At 39.2% G+C, this 17,661-nt stretch overlaps 2 protein-coding genes across 4 annotated transcripts in view; one reads left to right on the forward strand and one right to left on the reverse strand.

The window, feature by feature from the left end:
- Window positions 1-2,836, forward strand: LOC103974457 (putative pentatricopeptide repeat-containing protein At5g52630). The gene has a single exon (XM_009389295.3). It carries the CDS (start codon window positions 392-394, stop codon window positions 2,510-2,512), a length of 2,121 nt encoding a protein of 706 aa, XP_009387570.2. The 5' UTR covers window positions 1-391; the 3' UTR covers window positions 2,513-2,836.
- LOC135650762 (chromatin structure-remodeling complex protein BSH-like) overlaps window positions 2,745-17,661 on the reverse strand; it is a 27,319-nt gene continuing 12,402 nt past the window's right edge. Inside the window, exons 4-11 of one of the 3 annotated variants that reach the window (XM_065170333.1) lie at window positions 6,211-6,282; window positions 6,083-6,130; window positions 5,906-5,989; window positions 5,465-5,503; window positions 4,214-4,296; window positions 3,954-4,013; window positions 3,694-3,789; window positions 2,745-3,038 (exon numbers count right to left, since the gene is read on the reverse strand). In XM_065170333.1, the coding sequence (XP_065026405.1) occupies window positions 2,939-3,038; window positions 3,694-3,789; window positions 3,954-4,013; window positions 4,214-4,296; window positions 5,465-5,503; window positions 5,906-5,989; window positions 6,083-6,130; window positions 6,211-6,282 (582 nt within the window). In that variant the 3' untranslated portion in view covers window positions 2,745-2,938. Of the gene's footprint in view, window positions 3,046-3,693; window positions 3,790-3,953; window positions 4,029-4,213; window positions 4,297-5,464; window positions 5,504-5,905; window positions 5,990-6,082; window positions 6,131-6,210; window positions 6,283-17,661 lie in introns of all 3 variants that reach the window. The other 2 variants (XM_065170332.1, XM_065170334.1) reach the window with 2 other exon arrangements.

Genomic DNA, 17,661 nt, shown 5'->3' on the forward strand with positions numbered 1-17,661 from the left:
TTTCGATCTCAACTTCTGTATCTATATGTAAAAGCTAGACTGAAAGAAGATGTTCTCTTCTTCTATTTCAGAGTCGAGATGAAAGCTTAGCCATCAGTCAGTCAGTCAGTCAGTCGAGACGGAACGAGCGCTGCTGATAGAGAAGAAAGAACGACACGTGCGGTACATGATGATGCTGATGGGCAACAACAATATACCCTTTGATATCATTGTTGGCATTTTCTTTCTTTTTTTGGGGGCCGGGATCATCCTCTCCCGCACTTCAAGTGTTCGACTCCGGGGCTATACTTCGTGCTAGCATTTCATCATCAACGGATACAATTTCACTACTGTGTACGCACAACCCTTTGCCCTCATCCCCTGCATCATCAATATACTCGTCCAAGGCTCGATGAGAACCCCGAAAACCCCTTCACTGTATTCCATCTACTCATTCCATCGTCTTCATTGCACAACCTACTTCCCTCTCTCTTTCACCCATCTCACCACCCTCCTCACCGATTCCACCGTAACACAAACATCCAACCCGAGGCATGCCACGCAGATCCACTCCCACCTCATCACCACCAACTCCCTCCCCATCCCCTTCCTCCATACCCAGCTCATCAACCTCTATGCCAAGTGTGGCCAACTCGAACAAGCCGTGCTCACCTTCCGAACCACCCAGCACTGCAGCAACGTCGTCACCTGGACCTCCCTCATCACCCACCTCTCCCACTCCCACCACCCCCTCGAGGCCCTATCCTTGTTCGCGCAGATGAAGAGGTCAGGCCCCGGCCCCAACCCCCACACCTTCTCCGCCGTCCTGCCGGCCTGTGCCGCGGCTGGCTCCCATGCCACTGGCCGACAGGTGCACGCTCTCGCTCACAAGCACGGCGTCGTGTCCGACGTCTACGTGGCAAGCGCACTGGCCGATATGTACGCCAAATGCGGCGACATGGGGGATTCTCAAAGAATGTTCGACGAAATGACCCTGAGAAATCTCGTTTCTTGGAACGCGCTGATCGTGGGGTTCGTGCGCAACAAGATGTACCACAGGGCGACGGAGGCTTTCCGGGAGCTGCTTGCGGATCAGTCCTTGAGCCCGGACCAAGTCAGCTTTTCTAGCGTTCTGAGTGCGTGCGCCAACGGTGACGGCATAGACTTCGGTAGAGGGGTGCATGGCCACACTGTCAAGCTTGGGATGGCGCCCACGTTGGAGTACGTCAGGAACTCGCTCATCGACATGTACAGCAAATGCGGGTGCTTGGAAGACGCCATGAAGTTGTTCGACAGCTGCAGCGAAAGAGATGTCGTGACCTGGAACGTTATGATGATGGGTTGGATCCAAAGTGATCGGATGGAGAATGCTTGCAACTGTTTCCGAGCTATGATAAGGGAGGGGATTTCCCCGGACGAGGCCTCGTTTTCCACCGTCCTCCATGCCTTGGCCAGACTAGCTTCATGGGGCCAGGGCGCAGCAATTCATACCTTGATAGTGAAAACCGGGTTCGCTAGCAACAGATGCGTCGGGAGCTCGCTGATCTCCATGTACGCCAAATGCGGTGGCTTGGAAGACGCATACCGATCCTTCGAGGAGGCAGAGGACCGCACGAACGTGGTCGCTTGGACAGCCATGATCACAGCATTCCAGCAACACGGGCATGGAGACGACGTCATCCAACTATTCGAGCAAATGCTTGGTGAGGGTGTCGAACCGGATTACATCACATTTGTTAGCGTCCTTTCGGCGTGCAGTCACAACGGGCTTGTCGATCAGGGATTCAAGTACTTCGATTCCATGTCTCACAAAGTGACACCGGGGAGCGAGCACTACGCTTGCATGGTCGACATGCTGGGCCGAGCCGGCCGCTTGGATGAGGCGAAACGGTTCATCGAGACAATGCCCATCAGGCCTGATTCATCGGTGTGGGGCGCTCTGCTTGGAGCCTGTAGGAACTGCAGGAACCTGGAACTCGGCGACGAAGTTGCTCGAAGGCTGTTCGAGATCGAACCGGACAACGCCGGTAACTACGTGTTGCTTTCGAACATGTATGCGTACCATGGACGGTTGGAAGAAGCCAAGGAGGTGAGGAGAAGGATGGAGTCGGCTGGGCTGAGGAAGGAGACGGGATGCAGCTGGATCGATGTGTGGAACCAGACGTACGTGTTCACGGTGCATGACCGATCGCACGACGAGACGGAGCAGATTTATGAGATGTTGGGGAGGCTGAAGGAGCTGGCGAAGGCGAAGGGTTACGTGCCTGATACACAATTCGCCATTAATGACGCAGAAGAGAACAAGGAGGAGAGCATGTGGTATCACAGTGAGAGGCTTGCGCTCTCGTTCGGGCTGATAAGCTTGCCTGTGAATGCACCCATTCGGATCAAGAAGAACCTGAGGACCTGTGGGGACTGTCACACGGTTATGAAGCTTGTTTCGGAGATCTTCCAACGAAAGATCATCCTAAGGGATGCAAATCGATTTCATCAGTTTGCTGATGGTTTGTGCTCTTGCAAGGATTATTGGTGAAGCTTCTAAAATCAGAACCATGACAGAGTCACTTAAGCAGCGACAAAGAACTACACGTCGAGCAAAAAGTTACGCTGGGGTCAATAGGGATCATCAAAATGTAGCTGGTGGTTGGTTCCCTTCTTGCAGTCCAGACATTCGATGATAATTAACGCCGCTACTGAAGACCATCTTCCTACGCATTTCAAGCAGAATGCATTGCATCAATTATCAGCCGAGAGTATTATTAATATGAACGGGCATCAACATGATACTTTAAAGGTAAGTGTCATGTAATATTTACATCCAAGTATGCAATTGACACAGCAAGCACACTCTTGATTACATCAAAGAAAATGATCGAGACAGCAGAAACTTGTTTATGATTCAATGGCTAATGAACAATGTTTCTAGCAGATACAAGGATGCTACACAAGCCTCCCTCGGTCAAGCAGTTAGCAGTCCCCTTCGGTCGACCATGGGTAGACACAATTCAGCCATGAGAATAGCGTGTCTGGAAGCTCTCTTCTTTTTCATCCAGCTTTCTCTTTAAACTTGCATGCAAAAGGTCAAAAAAACTAGTAATCAATATTTGGTTATTAATTATCAACCTTTGTGGTCGGTATTCCCACATTTCTAATTAAAACAGGCAAGAGAAGCTCTGGAAGGAAAAAACACAGGAGAAACAAGTTTCGAAAGACGGATGTCAATCATTAATGAATAGAACAGGAACCTAGAATTCATGAAAATCATAGAGGACTAGGGTCCTTCTCAGATAGACAAATGAATTTGCAAGTGGTAGTGCCACACGCTGATGTGCCTTTGCATTGTGCAAGATATAGACATGTAAAGAATAAAATAATAACTGTGAGCGAAACAAAAAACTAATAACATGAGATCATATTTTCTGTCCATGATGTGCCCTGCTTGATAAAGCTTGGAGCTTCTTCAAGTGGCATCCTAAACAACGATGTTGCCTTCGATGCAAATGAAAAACCTTAGATCAAGGCCCATGTCTTCGAGAAAACAACAATTAAAACTACGTGGAACTCCTTGGGTTTCTCAACAAAGCTTCTCTTATGATGGGTAGCTTTTGAAGAAATAAAATGTAATTATTGTGTGTATACACAAATGATGCTCCTATACTGTAAGCCCATACTATGCTTCTTTGGATCACTGCTACATAGGAACAAGATACATACCGAGCATTTAGTTCTTCCCTTGCATCAAGAGCCCCAACTTCCTCATTTGACAAAATATCAACAATGGGCTCATACAGATACCATTCTTTCCTTTTCCTTCACAAGATAGATATCATTATAGAATCAAAAGACAATCTTGGTAATTTCTTACAAGGAAAGAGAAATGCAATACTGACAAAATCCGGACATGTAGAAAGTCCAAACGACTTTCTCTTTGTCTAAAAATAGAGCAATTTGATAGCATTGAAGAATCATCTTACCGGATGACACTTCCTTTACTGCCAAATAACTTTCCTAAGTCCACTGTATTGCCTGCTTTACTGCAAAAAACAAAACTATAAAAGAATCATTTCATAGTGCTAACAACAACAAAAAGAAAAACAAAGAATCGATACTTCCCACGTCTTTTTTTATCCCAACAATACATCTCAAGTAATACATGACAGGTAACAGGTAGACCTACTTCGCACAAACCATAGAATCCTAGAGGAAACTATGACAAAAGAACATCGGAGAAAACCTGTTTGCAACAATATCTGCTCCTCGTCGACCCTTCTTCCCAACCCTGGTTTCTCTGGCTGAAGAAATAGATTGAGTTGCAATCTGAACGACAATATATTTAGGAGTATAATCAGTTTGTCAAACAATAATTCACTAAAAATGTTATAATAATATATGCAAAATATTTTTCTAGTAACAGATTATCGCAGGAAAAGAAATCTTGATTGATTATATGCAAATTGATGCCTAAGTGAACGTGCTTACACTAATACAAACTTGGAGTGGTAGACTAAAATGCATGTTTGTAACAAATATATCATTACAGAAAGCAATTACATTTTGGCATAAGAATCATATATGCATCTCATGCTAAGAACCTGTGTTTGTACAGCACTTGGAGCAACATAGAGAAAACTCCATGTGCTAGTTATATTTAAATGTACAAACTTCTCATGATAAAAGACATCTTCAAGGTAATTTAATGCAGGCATGGCACAGGATCTGCTAAACTCAACGTCCACCTTCAAGACAGAAGGCGAGTCTTAGTGAGAATGCAGTATAAATGAAGTAGAATTTCCAATAAGACAAGGCTCCAACCTAACGTGATCACGTGAACCCTTCAGCTATGTATAAGGAGATAAACCACTTGCATATTTTTTTAGCCATGCAAACCAGTGTCAACTAGACTTTCCAAGACCAAGAGCAATGCATAAAACAGACTCTACAAAGAACATCATTCCAAGCTTCCCTTGACTCCAGAATATATATATATATATAATTTCAAGGAGTAATAAAATGTTGTTCATGCTGCTGCATACGAGGTGGCAAAGTGACCACATCATGTCATAAGAAACCCCACCATGATTTTTAAAAAGCCTAGGCTAGACCTTTCAATGGTTGTAGATGCCAAAGAAATAGCCCAAGAAATGACTACAAGAAAAGTCACTTTGGCTAGTTCCACATAGATCTAGGCTAGATCAGCATGAATCTCCTAAATCCGCTGATCTAGGCTAGCTTTTATGAGTAATATTTCAAAGAGAAATTTGCATCTACAAAAATTTAATGTCTAGAAATAAGGGAAATGTCGACATATACAAATTAAGTAAAAATGCACAGCAAAGCTACACTAGCAACAGGTAACATAGAACTAATAGGTAGATTATCTTGGCAAATAAGAAATCCAGATAGCATAAAACAACACAACTCATAAAAATAACAGTCATTATACATTAATTGGTATAAAAAAAGACAGCAAAGACATATATCTAACCTCATAAAGCTGCTCTCTTATGGAAACTGCAATTGCTGGCTGTAAACATTGATCCACAAACTAGTCAACATTTACTAGGTTGTACCAGTCAAAAATCCTTAAATTACACAGCAGAAATGTGAACTGCATTTTAAGAAACAGAAATATATAAACATATAGAAGCATACAGTCTGTTCCTTGATGAACTGCACTTATATATATACATGTGTTCCAACATTTACAAATTCAAGAATCTAATTTAAATTATGCAAACATTTCTAATTTACCTAGTCCATGGCATCAATTCACAGCTTTAAAATGGAAACTCTTTAGCAATAGGACACAAAAAGCTCCAAATTTACTGGTCTTTTAGAAGCTTGTATGACATTGTGTCTTGAATAATTAGGATAGATCCCAAATACATATTACATTAATTAGATGTCAAAGAGATAGTATACTTACTCCAACTTCAGGATCTCCAATATCCAAGTCCTTGCAAAAAGTTCGTGCAAATTCTTCAGGATCACTTTCTAAATTGCTTATGTCCTAAAACCAGAAGAAATGCATCAAGAACAATATTGAAAAAATACCAACATATCAACCTTCTAAAAGCACAAAAATTTCATAAGTCAAACTTACCCACAAGAATTGATCTCTTATTACAGTGTTATTAACACGAAGGTCAATCTGTGAAATCATTGCGGTTGAGATACCCAAATAGCCTATCTTCAGAGTTAAAATCTATGAACATTTATCAGTAAGCATACCTTCAGCGGCACAATTTTCTCCTTGATATGCATTTCTTGCCCTTCATATGAATGAAACTCTGCTAATTGTGTCTGTTACCAACAAGTTCAAAAAAAATATTAGCACATCTGATAAATGGTGAGGATTATGAGATGCTGCATCATTAACATTATCCTTGGCAATAAAATCAGGACATGATCTAGGAAATTAGCTAGTTGTAAGATCTAATATTCTCAAAATTTGCTACCATAAGAATACGATCATTATGCAGAAAAAAAAACAAGCTCTTCCCAAAATCAAGTAGATTATGCAACCTAGGAAGATATTAGGCATGGAAAAAGAAGGATTAACTTAAATCCCTTTGGATCGGTAATGAAATCAGTTTCAGGTTCAATTAAAATGTTTTAATTTCAAACTAGCTTTTTTTTATTTTTAGTATTTAGAGGGGTCTTTTGTAAAACTTATAAGTTGCCACATGGCAACATCTCTTATGTTTCCCCAATTGTTTTCTAGATTGATCAAGGAAAAGAAAAAGAAAATAAATAAAGAAAAAGATGAAATGAATCAAAATCTGTTTTAATAAAATATTTCATCTCTACAAGAAAGTTTCACCTAGCCGCAAAGATGGAAGACTATCAATCAAGGGTTTAAATAGGTGCTCAGGTGCTCATGTAGTTGCTCCAGTGAGGCGAGGTAAGGCCCAAGCACCTTAGGCCTCGACCAAGCGACGCATTTCAGTGAAGCGCCGCCTGGGCGCTCTCCTGAACCTAGGCGCCAAGCCCCTCAAGCGAGCGCCCGGTTCAAACGAAGCAACCGAACTAGACTATTAAGTCTGGTTCAGTTGAACAAATACCTAGTTTGGTTCAATTAAACCAACTAAGCTACATACTATTACTATACCTACAATAGTGATTTAAAAAGCGCTAGGCACTAAAAGGCACCAAGGTCCAAAAACGCCCGAGGCGCTAGACGCTCGCCCGAGCGAAACGAGACGCTAAAATATAAAAATATATAATATAATTAATAAATATAATTATTTAAAATTTTAAATTAAAATATGCTATTAAATTAAGAAAATCTATTAACAGTATTGAAAATTAATAATTTCAAATAAACCTAACAATATTAACAATATACAGTATACTGTTAACAATATACTGTATACTGTTAACAGAAGGAGAAGAAGGAAGTCTAAAGGGGTGCTGAGCCTGCTGATTGAGAAAAGAGGAAGCGGCAGTGGCAGCGGAGTGTAAGGAGGCAACGGTGACAGCGACAGCGGCGAGCAACGGGAGCGGGAGCAGGAGCGGCAAGCAGCGGGAGGCGCGAGCGGCAACAGAGGCAGCGTTTGTGAGCAGCGACAGCGACGAGCAGCGGGAGCGGGAGCAGGAGCGGCAAGCAGCAGGAGGCGCGAGCGGCGACAGAGGCAGCGTTTGTGAGCAGCGACAGCGACGAACAGCGACAGCAGGAGCAGGAGCGACGAGCAACGGGAGGCGCGAGCAGCGACAGAGGCAGCGTTTGTGAGCAACAACAGCGACGAGCAGCGAGATCGGGATCGGGAGCGGCAGCGGCGAGGGTTAGGGTTGGGTTCACACTTATATCGATTTTAGTTGGTTCGATTGAACCAACTAACCATCAGAGACCGAACCAGGACCGAACCTGTCACGACCCAAGTCTGATGAGCCAACTGGCCAATAACTCCATTTTGGTCCTTCAACCACGGAACAAAATGCTTAAGCGGGAGTTAACGTAGTACACTCATCAGGCCCATATAAGCCAATCATACACATTGCCCACTTCCGATGTGGGACTAATGGGATGTTACAATATCCCAACTCAATTAGCTTGACATCCTCATCAAGGCTCGACATAACCCAGATCGAACCCTAGCATAGTGCATGTGAGGTTTAACTCAGTGGTGGCTCCACGCCATGATGAGTTCTCGACTCCATCCACGAGTAGCCCTTTCTTACTCGAGCCCTCTCACCCTACCCAAATGCTAGGTCGGCTCTGATACCAAATGTCACGACCCGAGTCTGATGAGCCAACTGGCCAATAACTCCATTTTGGTCCTTCAACCACGGAACAAAATACTTAAGCGGGAGTTAACGTAGTACACTCATCAGGCCCATATAAGCCAATCATACACATTGCCCACTTCCGATGTGGGACTAATGAGATGTTACAAAACCAGACCTAAAATCCTGGTTCGGTCGCCTTGGTTAACCCAGGCGCTCGCCCGAAGTGCCCAGCACTTGGGCTCGGGCGAGCGCCCAGGCGGCGCCTATTTGAAGCGCGCCGCCTGGGAGATTAGCGAGGCGCTCGGGCCTCGCCTCGCCTCGCCCGAGCACCTAGGCGAGCGCCCAAGCGCCTTTTTAAATCACTAACCTACAAAAGCAACTATTGCCTCCACCGTCGACGCTTCCTTTGCCATTGCTTCCACCGTCGATGCACAAGACTGATGTTTCCTCTATCGTCGATGAATGAGTCCGACGGCCTAGCTTTTGTGCGCAATTCCGTCCGCCACCGTTGCTTCCATGTGCAGTTGCTTCCATCATTGAGGGAGAGGACCATAGCTTCCTCCGCCACAGACGAACACCTTTGAAGCTTCCTCCGCCCACAACATCACCGTCCGCAGCTTTCGCCGTCGTCGCTACTATCGTCCACAGCTTCCTCCACTGCTACTGTTGTTGTCCGCAACTTCCTCCGCCACCACCATCATCGTCTGAAAGTTCCTCCGTCACCCTTGCCCTCTCCTTCCTCACTTTCCACTATCCGCGATTCTTTTCTCCCCCTCTAACTATTGTTAACTATAGATAACCTACCATTAACAGTAGATTGTTAACTATTGTTATCATATAATAGTCCCTATTTAGATTTTAACACTACTAATCTCTATTTGTTTAGAACTGTTATTAGGGTTTCAGGATTAATGGCAACTATACAAAAAATTTCAGAAGACTCATCAAAAAATTCAAGAAACGATCCTGCTTGGAAATATAATTATCTAAAGGATCCAAAAGATCACAAAGCAATTACTTGCATTTTTTGTAATAAGATTACTAGAGGTGGTATTTTTCCATGTAAAATAGCATCAAGTAAAGAACTTCAAGAATGCATCAACATGCAAGAAGTGTCCACCTAATGTAAAAAAAAGTTGCTATCATAAATATATGAAAAAAAGATGCAAAGGAATGAATCTTACGGGATTTTACTCAAGGATAATGAACAAATTAAAGATGATGATAGAGAAGATTATTCAAAAAGTGTCTACTCAAGTGGGAAAAGAGTATATAACAGAAAAGAAAAAGAAACCATGGTTGTCAAAAATGATAAAACGAGACCGATGGACTAATATATGTATCAAGGATCACAGAAGCAACAAGGGCAAGCAGGAGCAAAATTAAAAAATAAATATAAGTGATGCTTATGATAAGGAAATAAGGGGAAGAACGATTTAGCACATTGCTCGCTTCTTCTATCAGGCTAGCCTTACCCTTAGTGCTTGCTGTTTAGATAGTTTTAAAAAGATGATTGAAGCTATTAAAAGATATGGTAAGAGATTAAAACCTCTAAGTCATTATGATTGCAAGTTTCATTATAAAAAAAAGAGTTGGATTATACAAATGACTTATTAAAGGATCACAAAGAATCATGGGCAGAGCATGGTTACTCTATTTTGTCAAATACTTAGATCGATAGGAGACATAGGAGTATAAGTCATTATGATTGCAAGTTTCATTATAAAAAAAAGAGTTGGATTATATAAATGACTTATTAAAGGATTATAAAGAATTATCGGTAGAGCATGATTACTCTATTTTGTCAAATACTTGGATCGATAGGAGACATAAGAGTATAATTAATTTTCTTTAGGAATCATATTTATGAAGTCAATAAATGCATCATCTTTTATAAAATTTAGAGAAAAGATATATGAGTTGCTTGATAAGTTTATGAAAGAATTTGATGAATAAAATGTCATCAAAGTTATAATCGACAATAAAAGCAAATATATGTTAGCCGGTAAGATTTATCTTTTGAATTTTTTAATCTTTTAATTACTTTATGTCTCCAATTTGAATAGAAGACTATATGACTCCTAATGATACCGAGATAATGAGGAATGAAATTTAAAAGGCTGATAGATGTATTTGTTGGAAATACTTTTGGAGACGAGAGAAATGGATTCACTAAATTTAAAATCATAAAGGGATACAGAAACTCACCACCCTAAAGATACTTAAACAAGGATACAAAACTTAAAAAAAGACTCACCACTCAAGGAAATATCCAAGAGATATAGAGATGAAACCCACCACTCTATGGTAAACCAAAGTGATACAGAGTTAAAAGAGAGAACTCAAAGAGTTTTTACAAATACAATCAGATTCTGAACTGTTTATAACTCTAAAAAACCAAAATAAATACTAGTGCATAAAACAACTCTCCATGCATAAGGAACTACGAAATTTATTACTTTACAGTTGATAACTAAGCCTTTTTAATACATTCCTTAGTCATGAAGAAAAGTTGAATCAACTCTCCCTTTGAATCTACCCACCAGTTGGAAAGTTAAGAGTCTGAGCTTTTTCAACTTATAAAGGCATGCCCCTTAACTCTTTAGTAATCAATTTGGGCTATTCAATCAAGTTGGGCCATCAGCAGTTTTGGAAAATAGGCTTGCAACTTATTTGGCTTATGGGCTATCACACTTATGAGGTCTGAATTAAAGGTTATGGGACAAGCATTGTAGGTTGTAGAGAATACCATAGGATCAGCAAGATTTACACGAGCTGATTGTAGCAAATTAGGTGCTCCCGTGTTAATCTCCCCTAATTGAAAAAGACTTGTCCTGAAGTCTTCATTTGTTCCATCAACATGATAAGGACTTAAATCAACAACATTGAATGTTGGGGACACTTCATAATCTCCAAGTAGCTCGATCTCATAAGCATTCTTGTCATGTCTCTTAAGCACTTTGAATGGACATCAGCCTTTGGTTTTAATTTCCCAAATTTGCCTGGTGGAAATCTCTCCTTCCTCAGATGAATCCAGACCAAATCACACTCATTAAACTTCACATGCTTTATGTGTTTGTTGGCGGCTCACATGTACCTCTCATTTTGCTTCTCAATAGTTGCTTAATACTCTCATACAGCTTCTTTATCTGTTTAGCTCTCTCATCAGCATCTTCACTAAATTGTTTAATTGTTGAATGAGGAACTAAGTCCAAAGGACCAATAGGATTAGCACCATAAACAACCTCAAAAGGAATCTTATCAATATGCTATGATGCATTGACGATTATAGGCAAACTCAATTTATAAAAGAATGAATCTCATTGATCGAGGTTCTTGCCAACGTAGCTTCTAAGTTTCTCAAACTTTTGTTTGTTACCTATGTTTGCCCATCGATTTGTGGATGATGAAAGCTACTAAAATTCAAAGATGTACCCAGCTTCCTCCATAGAGTTCTCCAAAAATGGCTAATAAATTTTGAATCTCGATCATACACCATAGTTCTTGGAATGCCATGCAATCTCACAATCTCCTTGAAGTACAAATCAACAATATAAGATACATCATTTGATTTGAGAAGAGAACAAAGTGAGAAATCTTTGAGAATCTGTCAACAACAACCATGATAGAATCTTTGTTCCTTTGAGTTCTTGGCAATCCTAAAACGAAGTCAAGACTCATATCCTCCCATGAAGTACTAGGCACTGACAATCAAGTGTACAAACCAGAATTTGGACTTTTTGTTTTTGCCAAATTACATACTCGGCATTGCTTCACAAGTCTCTTCACATCTCTGAACATCTTAGGCCAATAGAAATTTAATTGAACAAGAGTTACAGTCTTATCCCTACTAAAATATCCTCCTAAAACACCACCATGAACTTCAGTTAGAATTACTTGTCTCAAAGAACAAGATGGAATACAAAAAGCATTAGCTCGAAAAAAAAAATCATCAAAGATTGAAAATTGTTGAAAAGAACCCGATTTACAATTCTGCCAAATTTAGTTTAAATCCATATCATTCTCGTAGAGATCTTTGAATGTTTCAAATCCAACCACTTTGACTTCCATGGCTAATAATAAAAAATATTGTCTACTTAATACATCAGCAACTACATTTTGAACACCAGATTTATGCTTGATAGTAAAGTTATAAGATTGCAAGAACTCTACCCAAACTGCATGTCTCTTGTTTAGCTTGTGCTAAAGATTAATGAACCTCAATGCCTTATGATCAGAATATAGGACAAATGGCTTGGCAAAAAGATATTAACTCTAATGAGATAAGGCTTTATAAATAGTATAAAACTCCTTATCATAGGTAGTATATCTCCTTCTTGTATCATTCAGCTTCTCACTAAAAAAGGCAATGGGCTTTCTTTCTTGACTCAAAACAACACTAATACTCACATCAAAGGCATCACATTCAACCTCAAACATTTTATCAAAATTAGGTAGAACTAAGATAGGAGCTTCGGTCACCTTTCTTTTTAATAGCTCAAAAATATCATCGGCCTCACTAGTCCACTTGAATTTATCACATTTTAAGCATTCGGTGATTGGAACAACAATAGAGCTGAAACCCTTAATGAATCTTATGTAAAAGAAAGTTAAGCCATGGAAACTCCTCACATCATACAATGAAGCTGGTGTTGGCTAATTAAGAATAACCTCTACCTTACTTTGATCCATCATGATTCCATCTTTTGAAATAACATACCATAAAAACATAATACTAGGAAAAATCACACTTCATATTAGCATTAGTGATTTAAAAAGCACTAGGCGCTAAAAGGCGCCAAGGTCCCAAAACGCCCGAGGCACTAGGCGCTCGCCGGAGTGAAGCGAGGTGCTAAAATATAAAAATATATAATATAATTAATAAATATAATTATTTAAATAAAAATATGCTATTAAATTAAGATAATCTAAAGTACAAAATCACAATATCACATTAACAAAAAGTCTCAAAATTCAAAAAAAATAAAGTTTTACATCAAAATCATTCATCATAATCAATATTATCGTCATTTTCAAACAAAACATCTTCATTAAATTCGTCCTCTTCTTCTTCATCAAAATACGTTTCATTCTCTTTGTCTTCAACAATAACAGAAGTCGAGCTTGATGCTTTTGCACTCATTTTTCTCTTTATCATCTATCTTGTATATGTTTGTAATTTTTCAACACTTGAAGCTCTTGCCACATCTCCCCATGTCAATCTATCATCTTCAAACACAAGCTTGTCTTCGGTATCTTGCAAGTTGGCACCTATTTCTCCTACCAACCACTCATTTAAATCATCAATATCTTGTAATGAAATTAGATCAATTCTATTTTGCAAATCATGACGAGCCTTCAAAGCTTGATTATACTTTATGTAAACAAGATCGTGTAATCGTTGATGTCCCAACCGATTTCTTCTCTTCGAGTGAATCTGTCATGTCATATAATTTAAAAATATATTAATATATATATCTAAATAAATAAATTAATTGAAACAAAAATATTTAGTGATCCTTACATGCTCAAAGACACTCCAATTTCACACACAACCCGAAGCACTACATGTCAAACTAAGTACTTTGATAGCAAATTGCTGTAAGTTCAGGGTGGAATTTTCAAATAGACTCCACCATTCAACTGTAAAATTTATGTTATTATTAGCAATAACATAGTAACATACTATAGATGAAATTAATTATATCAAATTATTAATACTTGGAGACGTAGTTGTCCTGGATCGAACTGTTATTGGAATTCCAAAAAGACCTTCGATATTTTTATATAAAGATAATTCATAAATAATCTTATCTTGCACCTCAAGGCTTGGAACTAATCTTGCAACACACTAATCTAACATATCCAAATTTCTGCATCAAACCCAACAGATTTAATCTTGTAAAAGAATTCAGGATTCAAATAATATCCTGCTACATGTAAAGGACAATGAAGTTGATAATTCCATCTTTCGTCAATAATTGTAAAAATTTTCTCATATTTTTCTTCATTTTTATTAAAAGACATTTTAATTGTCTCCTTTACTCTATCGAAAGGCTCATAAATATATCTCATTGCAGGCTTATTTTTATTATCCAACAACTGAAATACTCGAACAAAAGGGTTCATTACCTTTAATATATAAACTACATGATTCCAAAAGGATGACATTAAGATGATATCAGTAGCCCTCTTGCCTTTTGCTTATTTTGCTCATTTGCTTATCACACATTTCTTAGAAGTAAACATATTTCTCAAATTATGTTTTTGATGATACACGCTCTATAAAGTCAAGAATGGAGTAGCAAATCGGGTGACACCATATCTCATTAATTCTTTATTGTCTGTGAATTCTCTTATCATATTCAAAGCCTAAATATGATTATAAAAAAATCCAATAACAAAAATTGCTCTTTCTAAGGTTATTTTGATGTTTGAGATCTTTCCAATATCCTCCAACATTAAATCAATATAATGTGTTGCACATTGAGTCTAATATAAGTGTTGTCTTTTTGTTTTAAGTAATTTACCTGAGACAAAGGATAACAAAAATGATAAGACTTAAGAGTTTAACACATTTAATTAAAGATAAAATAATTAAATTTTTTAAAAAATTCAAAAGATGAATATTACCAGCTAATACATAGTTGCTTCCATTGTCGGTTATGATTTGAACGACATTTTGTTCTCCAATTTCTTCCACGAACTTGTCAAGTAAATCATATATATCTTATCTCTAGATTTTACAAAAGATTAAACATCTATTGACTTCGCAAACATATTCCCTAAAGAACAGTTAATCATAAAATTAATTATACTCTTGCGTCTCCTATTAGTCTAAGCATCTGACATAATAGAGCAACCATGTGTTGCCTATGATTCCTTATGATCCTTTAGTAAGTCATTTGTATAATTCAACTCTTTTTGCAACAATGGAACTCGCATCTCATAACAACTTGGAGGTTTTAATCCCGCACCATATCTTTCAATAGCTTCAATCATTTCCTTAAAACTATCTAAACAAGTTGTACTAAGGGGAAGACCAGCCTGATAGAAGAAGCGAGCAATGTGTTGAATTGTTCTTCCTCTTATTTCTTTATCACAAGCATCACTTATATTTGTTTGTATAAATTTTAAGCCTCCTGCTTGCCCTTGTTGCTTCTGTGGTCCTTGAAATATATATAGATCCATCAGTCTTTTTTTACCCTTCTTAGTACTCATAACTTCTTTTCTTTTTTTGTCATATAATTTTTTCCCACTTGGGTTAATACTCATAGAATAATCTTCTTCTTCATCCCTGAGATGTTCAACATTATCTTCTGGTAAATTCTCATAAGATTCATTCTTTTGCAATCATTCATATAACTCAACAACTCTTCTTTTACCTCAGGTTGACACTTTTTGTAAACTGCTGTATTCTTAAAATATTCTACTAGATGTTATTTTGCATGAAAAATACCACCTCTAGTAGTCTTATCGCGGAACATGCAAGTCACTGCATTAGGATCTTTCAAATCCTTTAAATAATTATACTTCCATGCAGGATCATTTTTTTATGCCATTGGAGAATCTATTGAGTTGCTCTGTACATTTGCTATTTATCCTGAAACCTAACAATTCAAATAAATAAAAATTAACAGTATTAAAATCAAAATAATATATTATTAATCTAATAAATAAAAATTTTGTTACTAGCATACAGTTAGCAGTATACTGTTAATAGTATACTATCGAAAGAGAAGAGTGTGAGTAGGGGAAGACCGAGGTTTATGATTGAGAAAAGCGATAGCAGTAGCGGTAGCGATAGCAACGAGCAATGGCAACGGGAGAGGTGAGCGGCAATAGTGGCAGCGACAGCGGGAGAGGCGAGCGGCGATAGTGGTAGCGGCAATGGGAGCGACGAACGACGATAGTGGCATCGGCAGCAACGAGCAGCGACAGCGGGAGCGGCGAGCAGAGACAGTGGCAGCGGTAGTAGCGAGCAGTGATAGCGACAGCAAGAACGGTGAGCGACAACAGTGACAGTAGCAACGACAGCGGGAGTGGCGAGCGGCGAGCAGCGATAGTGGCAGCGGCAACGATAGCAACGAGCAACGACAGCGGGAGCGAGAGCGGGAGCGGCGAGCAGGGTTAAGGTTGGGGAAGTCGCAAGAGGAAGGCTGATATCGGTGCTTTAGTTGATTCGATTGAACCAACTAAAGCACTGGAGACCGAACTAGGCCTAAAACGTTGGTTTGGTCGCCTTGTTTAACTTAGGCGCTTGCCTGAAGCACCCAGCGCCTGGGCTCGAGTAAGCGCCCGGCATCTGGGCTCGAGCGAGCGCCCAGGCGGCACTCTTTGAAGTGCGCCGCTTGGAAATAAAGCAAGGTGCTCGGGCATCGCCTCGCTTCGCCCGAGCGCCTATTGAAATCACTAATTAGCATATAGATTTTGCTACCTCAAAATAAAAAAGATCTCTTTAAGATGATTTATATGCTCCTCCTCACTCCTATTGTACACCAATATGTCATCAAAGTAAACCACAACAAAAGAACCAATGCATGACTTAAGTATGTGATTCATAAATCTAATGAAAGTGCTAGGAGCATTAGATAGCCCAAATGGCATAACCAACCTTTCATATAAGTCATCCCTAGTTTTAAATATTGTTTTCCACTCATCTCTAAGCCTCATTCTAATTTCATGATAGTCACTCAAATCAATTTTAGAGAAAATAGAAATACCACACAATTAATCAAGTAAATCATCTAACCTTAAAATGGAAAAACGATAATCAATTATGATTTTATGCGATTGTCCACACACATTCTCCAAGAACCATCCTTCTTAGGCACAAGGCTGGAATCGCACAATGACTCATGCTCTCCTGAATCAGCCCCTTTTCCACTAACTCATTCACTTGCCTTTGAAGTTCTTCATGCTCTTTGGGGCTCATTCTATAGGCTACTTTATTAGGTAGCACAACCCTTAGAATAAGATGCATGTGATGTTGGATATCTCTCAAAGGTGGATAACCATGTGGAATCTCCTCCGGTATAATATCTTGAAACTCCTCCAGGATTGGTTTCATGATTGCTGGTGACTCCTTATGTTGTTCATTATCCTCTACTACTACTAGAGCCAAAACATCACCACCCCTTTCTAGTACACCCTTGCATTCACCATAGGTCAGAGCACTAACTTCCTTCTTTGGTGGACTGGTTTCAAAAGGTTGTAATGGAGCTAAAACAATCTTTATTTCATTCACCTTAAAAGGATAAGTATGTTTATAGCCATCATACAACACCCTCTTATCTTAATACTAAGATCTACCCAACAATAAATGACAAGCATCCATAGAAGCAACATCACACCATACTTCATCTTTATAATGCTTGCTAATAGAAAACTAAACTAAACTAAACATCTTTTAGTTACCTTAATGTTATTCCCCTTTTGCAGCCAACATAATTG

This window comes from Musa acuminata, chromosome BXJ3-10 (assembly GCF_036884655.1).
Source record: "Musa acuminata AAA Group cultivar baxijiao chromosome BXJ3-10, Cavendish_Baxijiao_AAA, whole genome shotgun sequence".
Taxonomy (NCBI): Eukaryota; Viridiplantae; Streptophyta; class Magnoliopsida; order Zingiberales; family Musaceae; genus Musa; species Musa acuminata.